General features: G+C 42.9%; 2 protein-coding genes and 1 pseudogene across 2 annotated transcripts; 2 read left to right on the top strand and 1 right to left on the bottom strand.

Moving 5' to 3' along the window:
* The first annotated feature begins 416 nt into the window (after positions 1–416).
* LOC147464674 (uncharacterized) lies at positions 417–5,638 on the top strand. Its single transcript, XM_086515391.1, has 4 exons — positions 417–514; positions 622–679; positions 957–1,550; positions 5,187–5,638. Exons 1-4 carry the CDS (start codon positions 417–419, stop codon positions 5,202–5,204), a joined length of 768 nt encoding a protein of 255 aa, XP_086371517.1. The 3' UTR covers positions 5,205–5,638.
* Positions 5,639–11,309: 5,671 nt separating this feature from the next.
* On the bottom strand, positions 11,310–12,651 carry LOC147464675 (pentatricopeptide repeat-containing protein At1g19525-like). Its single transcript, XM_086509911.1, has one exon. The coding sequence runs from the start codon at positions 12,368–12,370 to the stop codon at positions 11,945–11,947; it is 426 nt and encodes a 141-aa protein (XP_086366037.1). The 5' UTR covers positions 12,371–12,651; the 3' UTR covers positions 11,310–11,944.
* A 2,099-nt stretch (positions 12,652–14,750) lies between these two features.
* Positions 14,751–20,152, top strand: LOC147464676 (uncharacterized; annotated as a pseudogene).
* The last annotated feature ends 318 nt before the right edge of the window (positions 20,153–20,470 follow it).

Consider the following 20,470-nt stretch of genomic DNA (forward strand, 5'->3'; position numbering starts at 1 on the left):
CATGTTGAATTTATGAAGGTGGCTCCTTGATTTGATGAAGTCCTACTTTATCCACTTTTCCAGTAAATTATGAGCTTTTACACATAATTTTTCTTGAAAAAAAGCTCGCCATGGGTGAAACAATGCTTGCTAGGAAATGCTTGCCTAGAAACAAGCCACCCATTTTTTTGTATAAGGGTGTACCCTGCATGCGTGCCCTTTACGGGATCTTTGCAGTCTCTCTCTCTGTCTCTCTTTGTAAGTTTCATGTAGGCCACTATGAATCTTCATCTTGTCGTATGGGTTTTGTCTTTAGGTATGGGTTAGATGGGATGATGTATTCATGGAAATTTCTTGCTGCCAAACTTCAAAATGTGTTAACAACATCAAGTAGCTAGCTTGGTCGATTGAGTCTTTATTCTTTTGTGACCCGGGACATGGGTTCAAAGGCGGCCAAGCGACCTTGTGCGCTCATAAGGACGTTCGTATCGATTCGCACGGGATGTGTGCAATTTGCTACAAAAAACAACATCAAGTAGCTCTTGCTCATGTTGTTTTTAAGTACATGGAAAAGCTTGATTGGACACGCCTTTGAGGAGTAGAATGTTGAGATGTGAATACATGTCAGCGCCCCTGGCGCAGGTCCAATTCATCAAATATGAAGAACGTCTCTTTGTCTCTCACTCAGCTATCACAGGAAGTTTTGGACAAATTCTCACAATATTTCCCACATTGTGACTTACCTCAACATCATGAGCTTCTGTGAGGGAGGCGCCGCATACCTAGCTAGGTACGATTGGGGGCAGGGGACCACCGGCGGTCCCCTGCCCCCAATCGTACCTAGCTAGGTATGCGGTGCCTCTCGAGCAGAAGCTCATCATGTTATGCATTGCATGAAAAACACTAAGAAAGACTCCGTTTTCCTACATGAGAAAATTTCTAAATCTTCTTGTGTATATGTAATGGAGCGTTCGTAGCGTGTCTCGCACAGAAAATCAGCCTCTTCATCCTCTTCTGTGGACTGGGCCGAATGGGTGCCAGAGTGCCTGCAACCAGCCATAGCCATAGCCAGCAAGCTTCCATACCACCACGACCACGAGGATGATGAAGACGAGGACGATGAGGATGATGGCCATTCTGTAGACAATGAGCAGGATCCTCATCAGAACAGTTATGAGGAGGAGGAAGACGAAGATGGATATCACCGTTTACAAGAACACACACAGTTCCACCGTGTCCACCATCACCTTCACAGGCAAGGTGCAGGGGCTGCGTTAAGGTCAAGAGGACGCCAGCAGCATCAGCATCATCACCAGAATCATGGAGGGGATGGAAAACTGTGCGTCTCTTGCAAGGAGCTCTACTGTCCTCTTCGTGGGGGTGATACCTGCCATGAGTGCTATGAGGAAGCTTCTGAAGCAGAGGCCGCCCTCAAGAAAGAGATTGAAGAGCTCAATGCCCGCATTGCCTTCCTCCGCACTTGGGCACCTGAAGCCATGTCTGAGCAATTCTCAGACCTTGTTCTTGAGAGCTCTGATGGCTCCAAAATTAGGGCTCATCGAGCTATTTTGGTATGTCTCTCTTGTTTTAATCAGAATTTATTTGGCTGCAACCCTTCATTGCTTTTGTTCTTCTGTCTGGGGTCTGAGAGCACATGATAATTTTACTTCCTTAGTTTTTCAGAACTGTGGCCAATGTAGATGTAAGTGGCACTTCCAAAACAGTTTTATATCATGGTAAACGAATTTTTTTGAGCTAGTAAGCGTGTAGAGTGTGATGATTTTTATAACCTTTGCCATGGAGTACTTTTAGGCTTTTTTGGTGTGGTTAAATGGCTCAAACTAGTGGGGGTGGACATAAACCTGGTTTGTTGGTTTAAGAAAATAAGCTCTAATTAGGAACTAACTCCATACAAACCTGCATCTACAAATGGTGTGAGTAGGCATGGTGTAGGTGTTGTCCAAGCTATGCATGGCAAAGGTGATGGTCTTTACTTCATGTTTGGACAAGCAGGTGAAGTTAAGATCGCATGTTATCAAGTATTGAAATTTGAAATTGTGATTAACTTTGCCATGGAATTCCTCGTTTGGGTTCTAAACGTTGTAGAATCTCATTCGAATCTGTTATCTTTAGTAGGATTTCAGAATTTTTGCTTTTGTCTTATCTTCGTTTGTATGATGTTGACATTTAGGAATGAAGTTTTTGCAGTATCTTATTCTTGATTTAAAATGGTCTAAAGTTGAGAGTTTGTATGAAGTTTCAGTAAAGTAAGTTTCTCGATTTTGATTTTTGATATTTTATAGCATTTTGTGTGTGTTAAGACTCTCTTAGTAGTGCGTTTTGTTTTAAGTGTTGTATCCTTTCTTGAGGCTTGTAAGTTTAGACCTTTTTTTATGTTGCAAAATACTGTATACACTTGTAAATCTAAAATCTAAAGATAATCACTAGGACAGATTTATTGAGATGGATGTAGAGCTTGTTACAAGTGAATTGTGCCTTGATGTCCGCAAGGTGAGTTGGACTCGATTGAGCGATATGGTATGTGGAAGTTGTTTCCTAGGGCAGCTAAGTAAAAGGTCATTGGTTCCAAGTGGGTCTGCAAGGCTGAGTACAACTTGATTAGTTTGTGGAATATGCATAAAACTTGATTGGTAGTTAAGGGCTTACCTCAATGGCTCAAAATTGAGAATGATGAGACCTTGGTTCCGAACTGTGTGGATTGCCGTGATGTAAATCTTTCTTGTGTCACGTGGGCACTTCACTTGCGCCACGTGGACATGCTTCTGCCATAGTCTAGCACGAGTCTTAGCTTAGGACTGATCTTGGCACCTTTGTGAGCCTCTAGCAGGACGTGCATGTCCAGGCCGTCATAGTTGCATACCCTCTCTTGCACAGAATCGCTCAATAGAGGCAGAAGAGATAGAAGGAGAGCACAGGCAGCAGTGCACAGACCCTCCCCAGCGTTTTCTCATAGAGCAGCCAGCGTTTTTGGAAGTTGACAGCATCAGCGTTTTCAGACTTCCTAAACGTTTGCAGATTCAGAGGTAGCCTTGTCGTCTTTGTAGATCCTCGCCGGTTGCCTAGCGTTTTGCAGATTCAGCCTAGATCTGCTGCGTTTTCAGTTTTCAGCCCTTAGCCTCGTTGAACCCGAGTGTTACCCGACCCCATCCAGTAGCAGATCCTCGCCGCAAGTGCCACCTTGGTGCAGATCTGCCAGCAGTTCATTTTCAGCCCAAAACAGTCCTAGCGTTTTGCAATTTCAGCCTAGATCAGCCAGCGTTTTTGCATTCCCACCCAGCCTTGCACGACTCGGCAGTTGCAGATCAGCCCCGCAGTACCGCCACAATAGTAGATCCATAGCTAGAAGACCTAGCGTTTTCACATTTCAGCCATCAACCTAGCAGATCTTGCCGTCGTCGTCAACACCTTCATGATCATCGTCGTTGACATCATCGTTGTCATCGTCGACATAGTCCTCACTTAGCATCATAGCATTATGACCCATGGTGCAAGAATAAAGAAAGTACTTGCTCTGGCAACAAAGCAAGGGGGCCCTTGAGGGTTTGGACCCGACATACTGTGTCCTCTCTCTCTCTCTCTCTCTCTCTCTCTCTCTCGTGTCCTCTTTCTTTCAGTTCAATTCAGTTCTTTCAAGTGAAGTAAAGTGTCCCTTGTGTTTGTGCCGAGTACCTAGATCCGAGCTAAATCCATTAACACTTCTGTTGCACCTGACATTGGTATGAGAGCTTTGTGTGTGCTTCGGCTTCACGTACTCAAGAGAAGAACCTAAAGAATCCAAGAAGAACCAAGGACCAAGGAACCCCAAGAACTGCCTATTTTTTTACCTTGAAGGAAGCTTCGCGTCCCTACCCGGACTTCTTAGCCTCTTAGTACCCTCAGTATGGAGCATCCAGAACCAGTGCCCATCTTCATCGCCATGTCTTTGAAGGACGATCGACATCAGTATTTTTTGAAGTTGACAGCATCAGCATTTTCAGCCTTCATCAACGTTTGCAGATCCAGTGGTAGCCTTGGCGTTTTTGTAGATCCTCGCCGGTTGCCTAGCGTTTTGCAGATTCAGCCCAGATTTGCTAGCGTTTTCAGTTTTCAGCCCTTAGCCTCGTTGAGCCCGACCCCATCCAGTAGCAAATCCTTGCCACAAGTGCCACCTTGTTGCAGATCTTTCAGCAGTTTATTTTCAGCCCAAAACAGTCCTAGTGTTTTGCAATTTCAGCCCCAATTAGCCAGCGTTTTCGCATTCCCAGCCTTGTACGACTCGGCAGTTGCAGATTAGCTCCGCAGTAGCAGATCCACAGCATATTAACAGGGGATGGAGGCTAGAGACGGGGACGCCCGGATCCGGGACGGGGACGGATGGCAGACTGCCTGCCAGATGGGAACGCAACCTGAACGTCCGGGACGGCAGGGAACATTAGTCAACAGTCAACTTTTAAAATTTGAAAAACTAACATTGAAATTTGACTCATTTTGAGCCTTTGTGGCATGTACTTTTCATTTTGTGTCCATCTCGATTCTCGTGCCATCGATGTTTTATTAGCACATTTGCGTCTATATGACTCATGTCTTTGGTCTATTTAGTGTAAGTTTGTGGTTCAAGTTATGCTCTATGTGTGTGGGTCAAAAAATGCCAAAAAAAACTTCTTTTTTGTTTTTTGCCGCTTCGCCCCGTCCCTGTTTCCTAACTTTTGCCATCACGTCCTTGTTCCCGACCCCGACCTGCCGTTCCATGTTACTATGATCCACGGCCAGAAGACTTAGCGTTTTCAGATTTCACCCATCAACCCAACAGATCTTGCCGTCGTCCTCGACATAGTCCTCACTTAGCATCATAGCATCATGACCCATGGTGCAAGAATAAAGAAAGAACTTGCTATGGCAATAGAGCAAGGGCGCCCTTGAGGGTTTGGGACCGGACATACCGTGTCTTCTCTCTCTCTCTCTCTCTCTCTCTCTCTCTCTCTCTCTCTCTCTCGTCTCTTTCTTTCAGTTCAGTTCAATTCTTTCAAGTGAAGTAAAGTCTCCCTTGTGTTTGTGCCGAGTACCTAGATTCGAGCTAAATCCATAAACACTTCCGCTGCACCTGACATCTTGCCCCATTGTTCAGCGATAGAATACAACCTATTCTTGCCCTCAAGTGATAATTGCTGGTATGGACCTAACCCACGTTTTTTGACGGTGATTTGCAGAAGGTATATGAGAGATAACCTCACGATTGTGAGGCTCTAAGATTGAGAGACAAAATTTGCAAGTTGTGAGAAGAGACTCTGCAGCCAAGCAAGCTCCTTGAGCTTGGTACAAGAAGATAGATTCATTCTTTTGATTGTTGGGGCTGTGACATTGATGTCTACTTGGCATAATTGATGTGATAGCCTATATGCACCTATGTGAAACCACGTGCTAGAGTGCACCCAGGACTTATGAGACATGGAATGATGTATCATATCATGATGTAACCTCTTGCAATGCTCATGTATGAGGGTCAATGAAACCTATATTTTCTCAAGGGATGCAATGATTTATTTTCTCTATCATTGTAAGTGATATTGTAATGTCTCCACCATAATGTAACAAGTGGTATAAGAACCTTTTTAGCATAGAAAAAAGTCTAATCCTAGCTCTTGATTAGATCAATTTCAAAGGTTTTGGCCTACTTCTGAAATGCCTTCCAAAAGGTTTTATAAGTTCTGTATATATACGGACATACCTAGATGGAAACTATATGCTCATGCACTTTGCACAACATGTCAATCTTTAGAGTAAGACATGCATTAGGTGTATTATGTTGCTAGAGAATTGATAGCTTACTTGAAGTTTGAAACTTGAAATAGAATAGATGAGAACCAATGAAGTATAAATATTTGTCTTCTAGGGAATGCGATGATCAGAAACACAAGGTTTCAAAAACGTTGTTGGGCGATTTTAGAAAACGATTTTCTTTCTTTGTATAAAATGTACGGATGGCTCTTGTTTAAAAAGATCTTAAAGCCTTGGTAGAGGCACTTTGTAACATTATGCATTGTAAATATAGTAAGTAAAAAATAGTGGCAGCTCTGGTGTGTAAGTTGGGTAGTTTGAGGACAAATGACCATTTACGAAAGGAAAGCGAGTTTCTAAGTGAAAGAGGGGAGAGAAGCCACGTTCTGGGATTGCATGACAAAGGAGAAGCAAGAAGAGGTCAAAATTCAGTTTTGGACCTAGAAATTAGTGTTTTCCTCACAAATTTCTCATCAACGTTGGAAATCTGCAGCCCACGAGTCTTTTTTGGGTTTTGGCACATTCTGTATGCGCTTGTGTATTCAGATTTCTCGATTTTCAAGTGTAGAATTTTTTGCAACAGCCTATAACAGTAAATAAAAGCTTTTTCAAGAGTTTTTCTATCTTTATTAATGTGTTTTATGAGGTTTTTTGTCGGGTTTATCTATATGAATTATTGTAGCTGAGGGTTCTTGGTTGAGGATCATCTTATAATCCCCTATTAAGTTCTTATTCTCTTTGCTTAACTATGTATTAGCTTATCTACATTGTATCACAATTCGGGGGACTTGAGAAAAAGAGTGTTTGGTTTCCTTTGTTTGGTAAGGATTTTTTGTGTTGGTGTATTTGCAAAGTAAGTGAAGGCGAAGCTATAGAGGCGTCAAGATAGTTTTTCTTCTTCCTCACAGCTTTTTGGTGCTTCCACAGGGGAGCATTCTAGTTACTCTAAATTTGTTGTTGCAATGACATTTATGTATCCCGAGTTCCATGGTGGCGCTTAAGAGGATGTTTTGGTGTTCCTAGAGGAGTTGGAAGTTGCATGCATAAACAAGCACATCGTGGATGAGGGGCAAATGTTGGTGGTTGTCTTTTTTTGGAAGGATGATGCTCGCTAGTGGTACAGAAGGTATGAAGTTTAACACAGAAATGCGAATGGAATTGTGTCAATAGCGCTTTAGGAGGGGTCAAGTGTCACAAACGGGAGCGCATACGAATAATCAACAAGCTGAAAATAAATAAACTTTCAACTAAAAGAGATGAGGGAGAAGATCGACACATTATTAGGGACCAAAAAATGGGCTGGTAACCCTCCCTCGAGAGAATCTTTATTAGGGAGAATCTTTTTACGAGCACAAAAAATGAAGTGACCCCTCCATTCTAATTCTTAGACTCGATGGTCGATTCCTTGCCATGCGGGAAAATCCGAGAGGCAAGCTCTCAATTCCGTCTACACACGGAGTGTGGAACTCTACAAATCGTTCTAGCGACCACTCTACTAGCAGGGGAGTCTTGAGTGTCTAGAGTTGTTGAGCTTAGTTGTTTCTTCCTCCAAGAGTTCGCAGCTTGCTTGGCTATAGCCAGGGAGGAGGAGAAGTGTCCTCGACGGGGCATTCTTCCTTACAAATAATATAGGAGCACCACCTTGACAGTCCTTGGTTGGAGGAGCAGATGCAACAGGCTCGATAGGAGATGACTAGCATTGAGGAGTAGCGGCATGAGTTTGCCTTCCATTGATAGGCATCTCAATGGACCTAGGTGGGTGATAGATTTACAAGGGAGTTCTTTGAGACGCTGGGGCCAATTGACGAGATCTGACAGGTCAGTTGCTTAAGAGCCTGAGGATATGCGTGCAGTTGTTGTTGACTTCTATCGTTTCTTGTTGTTAGTTGAGCCTCAGTCAGTAGAGTGTCAAGCTGCATGCAAAGAGCAAATTTGGAGATGCCTAGCCTTGTTACTGAGGAGATGCATCAAACACTAGAGCTTCCTCTCTAGCTAAAGGACCTCCATGAGGCCCTCATGGGCATTTCCCCGAGGTAGCTGTCTAGGGGAGGATGGTTTGACTCCCAGCTTCTTTTTGGATTATTTGGACTTGCTTGGTTCGGATCTTTAGAGTGCCTATTAGTACATCTTGCACACTAGAGAGATGCTTGACATCAAGAGTGAGGGATCGATCTATAGTATTCCCAAGGATGGAGGCTTCTTATGATGAGATTCGGTAGTGGTGGCGACCCATCACCATTCACAACTCGGCCTACAAAGTTCTAGCAAAGGCTTTGAGTTTGAGGATCCAACCATTTCTTGAGAGTATTATACATGGGACCTAGACAGGTTCTGTCAAGGAACATAGTATACTTGACAACATTTTCACCTTTTGGGAGGCATCTGCCCTTGTGCATCTCCAAGTGCACACAGTCAGGTGCCCTTGGCAGGGGGGAGAGGGGAACGCTTCATGCTCTTACGTTTGGTCATACAGGGTAGTCCTCTAGCCCCCTATCTCTTTCTTTTCTATGCTAAGCCAATGAGATTTTTTTTGAATTCACAGCAGGTTGGCTTACCTGGTTTAGAGATCCCTATTATAGGGGGGACAAGCTACTTGATGTTGACTTTGCTTTGACAACTCAACCATGTACTTGGAGTGCCAAGGGGCCAATCTGCATATGTGTGAGCAGGTTCTTGAGGTGTTTTAATGTGCATCAAGAGCACTGATCAGCCAAAGGAAGACATCGGCTTTTTGATTTGGCAGTGCTCCTACACCTAATTGGTCTCCAAGTGAGGGCTTCCAGTGGATTCCCCTAGGGACTCCAGTACACTATCTGGGTTGTCAGGTTGTCTTGGACTTGTCCCCTCAGCAACAAACTACTCCCCTCCTCCTGTCCATGAGGAGGAAACTGCTTCACTGCAGATTGACGCGGCTTTCTTTGGCAGTCATAATTGTCGTGGTCAACCAGGTGCTGTTGGATACTATGTGGTACATCATGTCTTGTTGGGTCTTCTCAAGCTCCTATATTAGCCAGCTAGAGAGGCTGATCAGGAAGTTTTTATGGTCACGGCACGACACCTGGCTAGCGTGGGCCAAAGTGGCATGGAAGGTCATCACCTTACCATGTTCTCAGGAGGGGTTGGGGATCATTGTCCCAGCATAGCACAGCAGAGCCCTCCTTGGGAAGTTTGTGGTCAGAGCACTGCTTCCAAGGGAGGAGCTCTGGAAGTAGTTGTTGCTTCACCATCTTTAAGCTTGAGTCCCCCATGCAGGCCGCCCTTGGAGCCCTTCCATCAGGTGGATTTCTACAGAGATGCGCAGTGTCGGTTTGAACAAGAGGTTGGAGGATCGGTTTGTTGTGAGCCTGCTTAGGTCTCGAGAGCAGCTGAGGAGTGGCCTCGAGTAGCATCATCCCACTTTCACGGAGGATCACTTGAGGCAACCCCTTATTTGGAACCCCATGGGTAGCACTTAGAGAGGCCACCTGGTTGGTAGTAGGCCTCATGTTTCTTGGTGTCCCATGGTAAAGGGTCTAGCCCGCACTCTCAACGACTGGCTACATTTTTTAGGATTGTTCAAGGAGGCTCAGAGCATCCTGCTACGAGGCATGAGGGGGGTGCAGAGCATCAGGATATTACAGAGGATTTACCAACTGAGTGACTCACCCCTCTAGTGGCAGTAGCTGAGTGAATCACCCCTCTAGTGGCAACAACTGCAAGATGGATGGGGCCCTTCATGGGACTAGAGGTTCTCATTGTTGTTTGAGCTTGCTTGGAGTCCGTACCCCACATGTTCTTTGAGATTCATGGAGAGAATCTTTTTCACAGAGTCTGAGTAGAGGTGCCACAGTTTGTAGAGTGTTTCTTTCAAAGAATACAAGTTGTGGGTATATGTGGGGGGACCTGTGACATAGATCCAGACCTAGTAGATCTTGAGACAAGCCACTGGCAGCTTTGGACTTGGGAGAGCTGCCCTCTAGCACACGTACAGTGCGACCCTGGAGAGTGGTTCTGGAGGGATCCCTTCTCTTCATCCAATCACCCTCGGATCTGTTTGACTAGGGAGTCACATCAGCTTGTGGCCATTCTTTGGAGAGTCTGCGACACTGTCTATGGGACTATCCCATGGCACAACAGGGATCCCTTCTCTTCATCCAATCACCTTGGGATCTGTTCAAATGGGGTGTCACATTAGCTTGTGGCCATCCTTTGGAGAGTCAGCGACACTGTCTATGGAACTATTCCATGGCACAATAGGTTTGGCTTTGGGTTCTTTGACTGATGCCATCTCTTTCCACAACTCAACAATACACTTGGGGTGTTGTAGCTTGGTCCACTCTCATGGGCCGTGCGCTCCATTTTGACTTGGCTTCCACCAATAGGATGACAGTGATCTAGGGGGGTCAACCTACACTGTAGCCTTCCATAGAGCTTATCCTTCGAGAGTGGTGTGTTGGGAGCTCCTTTGTACCCTGGCACTCTGATTTATTTGGCGGGCCCATTGCTTTTGCATCTTCCAGGCATGCCCTGTCCCACCAATAGAGATTGTTCGTGACTTTTGGTTGGAGCTAATTCACACTCTGAGGGGTAGGTTTGAGAGACTTTAGGGCAGGTCCGACCACATGCGGGAGCGCAAAGAGGCTTTCCTACGACTCTGGCACACAGGGCCCTTCTTCACCATGGTTCAGGGTGTGCCTAGATGGCACTACCGGCCACCAGTGTGGCTTTTTCCGCCTCCCATTTTGCGATTTACCCCTCATTGTATATATTTTGTTTGCTCACTCTGGGAGTCTCCCCATGCTTATGATGTAGCCCTTTAGTAGAGGTGGTTTGTAGCCATATGGGCAGTTTTATTAACAAATAGAAGGATCTTTTTCTCGAGGGGAAAAAAAAAGATATCCTTTCTAATTGAAAGATGATAGTAGTCTTAGATTGTGGCAGTTTTTACCTCTTTACCCACACACTCTTAGTTTTCAATACTTCTTGCGTGTGATTTCAGTTGGTGACACCCATTGTATATACTCTTTCTCATTTTGCTTCTTTCTACTTTTCTACAGCTTCTTGGATCTTAAAATACATCCTAGCATTTATGGCTAGAGGCTCTTTACTCACACACTCTTAGTTTTCAATACTTCTTGTGTGTGATTTCAGTTGGTGACAACTGAAATCACAACCATTGTATATACTCTTCCCCCCCCCCCCCCCCCCCCCCCCCCCCCTCTCAAAAAAAGAGAATATTACCAAAATACCTCTTATTTGTGGAAATTCCCAAAATACCCCTTAATTTTAAAAAATTCCCAGAAAACCGCAATATTTTCTCATACATTCCCAAAATGCCTTTCAAAGTTTTCAAAATTCCTAAAATACTTGATTAAATATCCTCGCTTTATTATTTTTAGACATAATTGCCTTTTTTTTTTGAAAAATTACATGCTAAGTACTCAAAAATGGATCTCAATCATAAAAAAGGAATAAAGTTTAGACAATCTTGAACAATTCAACCAAAATAGATGAAAAGGCATATCGAGAATTTTTAAAATTTGAGGGCTATTTTGGGAATTTCTACAAATAAAAGGGGTATTTTGGTCATGCTGTGCTTAATACAATTCACTCAGAAATAGTGAGTTTTGCAACAAAAAAAAAAAGTTAGTGGGGCTAATTTTGAATGAAAAGTTTTAATGGGAGTGCTGAAAGATAAGTGGAAAAAACAGGAGAAGAAGAAGAGGGAGGGCGGGGCGGGGGATGATTAAGACCACCCTACACACCATTGTAGGCTTGTAGTCTAGTGGTTTGGACATTCAACGTGATGGGCTCAAATGTGAGTAATGAAAAGTGATATAAGAAGTGGTTTTGTTGTGGTCTTTGAAATAGAGAGTGGGTGAAGATTTTGAGCATCTTGTGAAGATTCCACATAATGGAATTAGAGGAGATTGAGTAGGTGATGAGAGTAGGAAGCAGTGGGTGTGGGAGTAGGAAGGTCGCTGAAGTTAAGAGGGGGTGCCTCCTCCGCATGCTTACTCACACCCGCAAGAAAGCTTTTGGCTTCTATCCCTAAGCTTTGTGTTGCTCCTTTTGAAGGCTTGCTAACACCTGCAAGAAAGCTGTCTGCTTGAATGCCTAATAAAGCTCTTTCAACCTCATCAGATGGGGTGAGACCTTGGGGAATCATCCGATCTCGCATGGACTGAGCCTCCTCACGATCCTTGCCATCCTACAGTAAAACAATCATTAGCTCATAAGCTGAAGCATCAATCTCAACCTCCTCAGTGAGAAGAGCCTTCGCCTTATCAACGAAACCTGCTCTAGCATCCACTGAAAAAAGACTAGCGTAAGCTTTGCAATCTTGAACATCGACTTTCTCTTTGAGGTTCTTGAAAAGAGTTTCTGCCTCCTCAACCAAGCCCAGCTTTCCAAACCATCCAATTAGCGTCATCAGAGTCTCCACCCCGGGCCTTATAGCCATGCTTTCTAGCTTTAACAGCACGTCTACCGCCCTTTGAAACTGATTTTTTCTTCTCGAAGGCAGCAAAATAAGCATGCTGACTGACTCATCTGGAGGAGCAAATCCTGAATTCATCATATGTTCCATTTTGAGGACAGCAGATGGTAGCAAGTTTGAGTGAATATAAAGATTCATAAGAGCTGAGTTTCTCCCTCTTCAAGATTCCCAGTTTCAGAGTAAAACTCAATCATTTTATTGCATGCACCAAGATTAGGCATGTAACCCATTGAACGTATTCCATCGAACATCTCTCTAGCTTCATCAAGCCTCTTCAGTTTGCAGTTCATATCAAGCAACAAAGTGCATGCTACAAAATCAGGGGGAAGCCCTTGTCATCCAAAGTACTCGTCAACCTGTCTACATCATCATAACGTTCTAAGTTCATGTATTTTACTAGAATTCTTTGCAGATCCTGGCTTCGAACTTCAAAAGTGTCCTAAAAAAGGTGCAAACTCAAAAATATGCATTTATAATGGACCATTCTCTCTCTCTCTCTCTCTCTCTCTCTCTCTCTCTCTCTCTCTCTCTCTCTCTCTCTCTACCACGGAGGAGATTGATGAGATCCACTAGCAACCAATGATGGATCTCCTATGATTTAGCTCTTTTGAGGATTGTACACCCTGCTCATCATCTTGTATCATCCTTTGTTTCAGCTCTCACCCACTATATTCCCACACGCACACCCACATTGTGTTGTATTAGCCCCCCAGTCACTACTTTCACCCCCCTAATCATATCCTACATAGTTCCAGCTAGCTGCTTCGTTGACAAGTAGCAGTTAAGATTTAAGTTTTTCACTTCATTTTATTTTTGTACCAGACATTGTATTAGATTCACCAAGATTGTATTGGTGTGATCTCATAGGTCATTTTGGCCTTTTGAAGACGTTTAATATAACATTTCATTTAATCTCTCTCTCTCTCTCTCTCTCTCTCTCTCTCTCTCTCTCTCTCTCTCAGCAAGGCAACGCAGGGCAGTCGCGAGCAGAGTAGAGTAAATGCTACCAGGGCAGGCGCGAATAGAGCAGAGGAGGCACAACAAGACATCCTACGTGTAGGTGATTGTACATCCTACGCGTAGTTGAGAAGACATCCTACGCGTAGGTGGATTTTTCTTTTGAGATGAAGCACCCTTAGCGTGAAAAAGTCCACAAAGAAACAATAAAAGCACCTTTTTCAGCCACATAACCCTCTTTGCCAAAAGCAGCCTTCAAACCACCCACTAAGAATTAAAATAACTAATTAATATTGAAAAATTACAATCTCAGGGAGGGCACGTCGACGTGCCCTCACTCAAGGATGAAATAGGGAAAGAGAAATTCAACTCATTGGAAGGACACCTCAACGTTTCCTCTGAGAAATTTTGATATTTTCCTTTCCATATTTCATCATTGGATGAGGGCACGTCGACGTGCCCTCCCTGAGATTGGACTTTCCAATTGTAAATTTATTGTTTGGAGGAGGGCATGTCGACATGCCCTCCCTGAGATTGCTGTTAATTTATTGCTTGGAAGAGGGAACATCGACGTGCCTTCCTTGAGATTCCAATTAGCCTTGGTGAAATTCAAGATTGCAATCATGCCTATCTCTTTTGAACGGCCAAATTCTGCTCATCAGAATCTCATGTCATATTAATGGCTCACAAACATCAGCAACAAGGTTGCGTGGTACCTTTGCTAGGCGCATATTATTGTCATCACCATTTACGCTCACACCATCAACCTCTGAATGTAATGAAGCATGTGGACATATGGCATTGTTATCAACACCATGGGATTTGTCATGTAGGCAAAATTTGGATTTGCCCGAGATAATTGTATGTCTGTCAACAACATCAATGTTGGTACAACACCAATAAAACTTATGCTTAACACCACCCTCACAGGGTTGCCCCTCACACCTTGGAGGGGGGGGGGAGGACCGGCTATGGCGAAAATAACTAGGATTTTTGACACACACACACACACACACACACACACACACACACACACACACAGATCAATTATCATCCACGAAGGTCAGATATGACCTATGGGACTGGAAACAAAACATTACAGAGAGTTCTTCAAAGTGAGGGGGTTGTGAGATACATCTCAGTTAAGGACTGAGTGTCCGACAAGGGGTAAATAAAAGGAAGATAAGTTGAACAAAACCTATGAACAAGGGAACCCCCCCCCCCCCCCGAAAGAACAAAGTGCCGCGCAGAAAAAGACAAACCTCAACAAAGATGATGCATTGTGTGCAGCCAACAAGGCCAGCACTCAACTGCAAACCAATGAAATATTTTCATGAGTCATTAGTGATTTACCTCTTTACCACCAGCTCCTGTGAGCCCGAGGCTGGAAGACAAATCTTGCTTCTCTCGACTTCCTCCGCACCGTCTGAACCCGACCATAGCATCTCTCATTAAAAGCACAAAGAGGCGCATGATTGAATAGGAAGGTGAGCATAGAGGGGACGCCCTGCAGCGCCTGGAAGAGGGGACGCCCTGCAGCGCATATGGAAGGCGTGCCGAAATGGAGGGCCATTGCAGCAGGCTGCGCAATTTCGTCCTGGGACCTGCTATCGGGCTGCTGCGCCTTACAAGGCTGATGGAAATTGAGGCATTGAATGCCATGGGATTTCTTTTCCACAAGCGCAGCGAGTTCACTGCCCACGTTGTACTTCAGTGATGGGAGTTCAATTTTTCACAAATTAAGACAATTATATCTAAAGGTATCCCACTAGCTTTTAAAGAGTATGCAACAACTTTGAACACGTAGCAATCAAGGAAGTACACGTCAAGAAATGGTGTGAGCCAAGAATGTGAACACTTTGAGCCTTCCATATAATCCATAATGTGATGTAGCAAATCGCAATTAAACCTGCATCCCTTGGATGTAGATTGAAGTTATGCATAGTGTGTGGAAGCATATCAAGAGTGCATCGTTCGTAGCCCAAAGGTGTGAGCATGAAGATCGAATCTATAAGAATGCCCTAAAATAGAGTATAATACCCTAGAAATTGTAATAGCCGTGCAACCACCCCCAACATCATAAACCCGTCATGAATCTCAACTTTGATAAACAACATATTGCTTGCCAAAACCAGTTGTGCATATGGGCATAACCAAAAGCAATGGCCTAGGGACTCCTCATATTGTGTAATATATTGTTGACATGCTGGGTCATGACCAACATGTGCAGCTCAGGTGTCGATAGGGAGACCTGCAAGATATTAAAGATTAGGGAAAATTACCAAAATACCCCTCTAATTTGTGGAAATTCCCAAAATACCCTTGTTTCTATTTTGGTTGAATAGTTCAAAATTTTCTAATCCTTATTCCTTTTTTACAATTGACATCCGTTTGTTAGTGCTTAACATGTAATTTTTCACAAATTACCTGCAAGATATTAATGATTAGGAAAAATTACCAAAATATCCTCTAATTTCCGGAAATTCCCAAAATACCCTTGTTTCTATTTTGGTTGAATAGTTCAAAATTTTCTAATCTTTATTCCTTTTTGACAATTGACATCCGTTTGTTAGTGCTTAACATGTAATTTTTCACAAATTACCTTGCAAAAAAAGACAATTATATCTAAAAATAATGAAGCATTTCATCTCCAAAGCATACGTAACGAAGTCAAATTCTAGTTTTAGCATCTTGTATTGATACACAATAAGTCTTCTTATAAAAAGCTAGAAATGTTTTTATCTTTGGAGAAATTCAATCTGACGACCAGGGGTATTTTGGAAAATTTGAAGGGCATTTTGGGAATTTATAACCAAATATTGGGGGTATTTTGGGAATTTTCACAAATTAGAGGGGTATTTTGGTAATTTTTCATAATAATTAGCTTATGAGAGTCAAGGTTTAATTTTCCCAAGGGCCAAGACAATTGGACCAATGCCCACGTATACATTTGAATATGTCTTACAACTTAATTTTATTAAAAAAAAACGCAGAATCATAGGGGATGCCTTGAGGGAAAAGGGAGGGCGTCCCCCCCTCCCCCCCACACACACCTGCAAGAGGACGCGTAAGCCCTCTCAATCTTTCCCTTTTTGTCCATGCTACTCGTGCTTTCTCTCTGTCTGTCCATGCCAAAATTTGAAAAAATTGCTTCATTGTATAGTGCATGGAGAGACTTCTGCTATTTTTGACGAAAAGTGGTAGGTCCCCGCATTATTTCATTGAGATGCTTTCATGAGAGGGCATGTGAGAGCCGTCCCACAGGTCGAGGGCTTGCAGCGTATAGTGATCTACCTCCTATGCATTGCATGCGCCCAGTGGGACGCAACTCTAACAATGTCATTCTAAATGGAAGTATAGGTGACATAAAGTGCTTGGAATGACAAATCAAAATTTGCCATGCCTTTAGGAATGCCATGAATGTGATATGATTATCCATAGAAAATACAAGGTGGTTGTCCAATCTTATCAGTGGTGGAGAGGATGCATAGCCTTACAAGGCATTACATGCCATGACCTTTCTTTTCCACGATGCCATGACCTTGACTTTGCCAAGAGGAAAAGCGTGCTCTTTCAGCCTACAATAAACAAATGTGCTATGGCAAACGTGCTCTTTCAGCCTACAATAAACAAATGCCTTTGTTGAAGTTGAATTGAATGTCACTTTTGAAGACCTCTTGTGAAATTCTATAAAAGCAGGCATTGTTGTGCCTTTGTGTATCTGAAGAACTGTGCGAAAATACTTTGTGCTAAAATTACTTTGCTTGGCAATGGCTTCCAAATAGTGGGAGATTTTTTGCTCCTGAAGGTCGAGAATGGTACGTAAGCAGTGGAGATTTTGATGGTGCTGATAGCATGGATTTTGAAGGCGGTGAGACCTATTGAAGATTTTTGTCTTGTTCTACTTACTATTTTTTCTTGGCCAAACTCTTTAAGAATTTGTATCATCGAATCTATTGTTGATCGGCATTATGAATGTGTTACTCATTGTGAGATTGTTCGATATTATTGTCTAATCATGCTTACTTTGATTATTGTTATGGAAATGTGATGGTTGCTTCGCTGATTCTCTTCTTGTCGTCTTGTTTTGTTATTGAGTGCTTGTGTAGTCTTGGTTTTTTGCTCGCGTTCCACCAAGCCGTTCTTGGTTTTTTAAAATCTAGCTTTCATAACCCTCGACATGTTTAAGCGATGAGCATACACACCTAGGATTTCTTTCACATCGTCGCATTGTGCCTTCTCTCCATGAACATAGGCTTACACGGCTACAATCCTTCTACTATATGGTTCAAAGGTCGAAATGGCTTGATCATTTCATATGCATGTGCTGTACGACACACCTAAGATTTCTTTCGCGTCCCCGCATTGTGGCTTTTCTCCACGAATATAGGCTTGCACGACTACAATCCTTCTAATATGTAGTTCAAAGATCAATGTTCTAGGTCATATTTGCGGATACATACAAGCGTTTCTTAAGTTTGCTAGCTTTTAAGAAACCAATTGGTAGGACACTCTTGAGTAATCATACTTGGTCAACATGCTCTCCTTTCAATAGGCCATCTATCGTGTATACAAGCGTTTCTTAAGTTTGCTATCTTTTAAGAAGCCAATTGGTAGGCCAGTCTTGAGTAATCATACTTGGTCAACATGCTCTCTTTTCAATAGGCCATCTATGGACTTGTGGTCATCATATTTTGTGTTAAACTTCCTTTCATCATAACTAAGCTACTTATGTAATATATGAGGATAAGAATTATTATCTTGTCTTGTGTCATGTGTCATCTCTCTCTCTCTCTCTCTCTCTCTCTCTCTCTCTCTCTACAACCCACACAGACATACATACACTTGTATCGCAACAACATTTGCCACTCTCATATGATTACCACCTTCCTATAATTGAAAGCGCCTCTTTGTCTTCTAGGTGCTTTGATATACAAGGAGTAGTTATACGGCAAGGTTGTCACCTTGAACAGTTCGTGTGACAAATGACTGCTTGTGTTTCTACCTATCATTATTAAAATTTTCATTGTATATGGAAGGTGTTAGGTGCTCATAATTAATTTTCTACAGAGCTTCGAAGGTTGGCAGAAGGTACGCTTATCTCAAGCGGTAAACGTTTCGACGTGCCCCCAACTGCTTGCACATCAGCAGTGTCTCACAAAAGATCGAAGCAGGACCTTCATAGGCCTCACAAGCCTACTGCACGCGCATTGTTTCATTTGAACGACCCGGTGAACTCTGCATGTGAGTATTCATTATTCGAAAAACATGTCTTTCTGAGAGCGATTTCATCAACTCATAGAGTTGTTTGTTTTTGTTGCTATCTTTTGGATTATGTAGACAAGCAACCCGTGGTGGAGCACATTAATATCAAGAAGGAACCATATGTTGAAACAGTTGTTCCATCCCATGCGCTAAACAAGCCAACACCTCTTGATATTGAGCCTTTTTCTATTGAGCCTCCCTTGCCACTCCAAGAAACAATTGTCCCAAACCCTATTAAGGACATACCTCTTAACAATGCCAACGATCCGAGCCCGATTGAAATTGAGCCTTCTGTTCAACCTTCTGGCTTGTATGGATTGGGTGAATCATCTCAACTAGATAAGAAGCCTATTGATCTTAGCATTGTTCTATTTCCTCAAAGTCTTCTCCCACAATTCTTGATCACTCATATCTCTGACTCAAGCCCACGATTCTGTATTGAGGGCCAGATATTGAATCTATATGGAACCTACAAAGTTAAGTCTTGACCAACTAAAATACAAACGTTACTTGAAGCTCGACTTGGTTGATGAAGAATGCATCGACACTATTACGGTGGTGATCAATGATCCATACATATAGCTCTACGTAGACAAGCTCCACCTCATTGACTTTGTTCACATTGACAGCCCAGTTGTCAGACGCAAAAATAGGGCAGATGGGAGGTCAGCACTGTATTCCTTGTACATCGATGCTACTACTGCTGTAAGCACAACGGAACCTTTCCCCGTGTCTCTTACATTTACCCCTGATTGCAAGATACGTGCATTTCTTGATGAGATAGGTGCACAACAATCTTCGAGTGGACGTTCTCAATTGAGCACACTTGCTTTTGTTATTTTACAAAAGCACAACTCGCAGTCAAGATTTGGTGGGTCTGTTGGTGACCTTCTGATTGCAGATGGTCCTCTCCCATCAGATAAGGCATTTGTAAGAATTGACCTATCTTGCTTATTGTTTTTTTGCTCTTTTATTATATATTTGAAATCTTCCATGATATATTGATGCTCTTTTTGATTTTGTTTCCATATTTAATCTTTTCCTGTAGCTGAGTTTTGTGAACTCTCGCAAAGATGATTGCCAACAATTGCTTCAAGAAATGGTTGTTGATGGCCCTGTAATGTGCGTTGCAAGAAACATCGGTGCATTCCTTGCCAAGGCCAATACCTTGTCAATACTGGATGTTACAATTCTAGTGCCTGTTCGTAGTGCACGCCTCAGAGAGGAGCTTGCCGCCGTCTTTCAGGCTCAAACCAAAAATTTGGGCTACAATCGTGAGGTGTACTCATATAGCATATAGTGATATATCAGAAGTGACTTCTCTCATTTTCTTACATAGTTGCCTTGTCCAGGTTGTTGGCACCCTCCGATTCGTCAACTTCAATATGTGTTGTTGGAGAAGCATTGTTCGAATTGTAAATCCACAAAAGTGTGTAGACTTAGGCAGGCACCTTATTGTGGATTTTGCAATAACAACACCACAATAATCACAACACCGAAGCTGTAAGCAAAAAGATTCTTGATGTGCAAGTTATTGGTGCAGCAACCGATTTAGTGCTTGCGTTGAATAGAACCTTCAACCAAATTTACACTGAGTCCGTTTCCGAGGCAAGAGATATCTTAGCAACAACCTCACGGTTTGGCTGTTTCAAAATCAACGCGAGTGGCCATGTGGTGGCGTATCAAACTGAATCTTAGTCTTGTGAATGTTTGCTTTTCATTACTAGCTACCCTTTATTTTTCTTGCTTGTTCTAACTATATCCTCAAACAAAACCAATGCTTCCATCCTCTACTTCTTTGTAACATGCTTTTGCACACTTTTGGTTGTGGTTCTAAGTATTGTGGTTATGCTTGTAAGTATTGTTCGCTTCTTCCGTGAATTGAGAACTCAAAACATTTCTGTATTTCTCTTCTCTTCTCTCTCTCTCTCTCTCTCTCTCTCTCTCTCTCTCTATCGATCTAGAATCAAATACAAATATGCACACATAGATACACAAAACATTCTCTCTCTCTCT

The sequence above is a fragment of the Adiantum capillus-veneris genome, chromosome 1 (assembly GCF_014529385.1).
Source record: "Adiantum capillus-veneris isolate H3 chromosome 1, ASM1452938v2, whole genome shotgun sequence".
In the NCBI taxonomy this organism is placed as follows: domain Eukaryota; kingdom Viridiplantae; phylum Streptophyta; class Polypodiopsida; order Polypodiales; family Pteridaceae; genus Adiantum; species Adiantum capillus-veneris.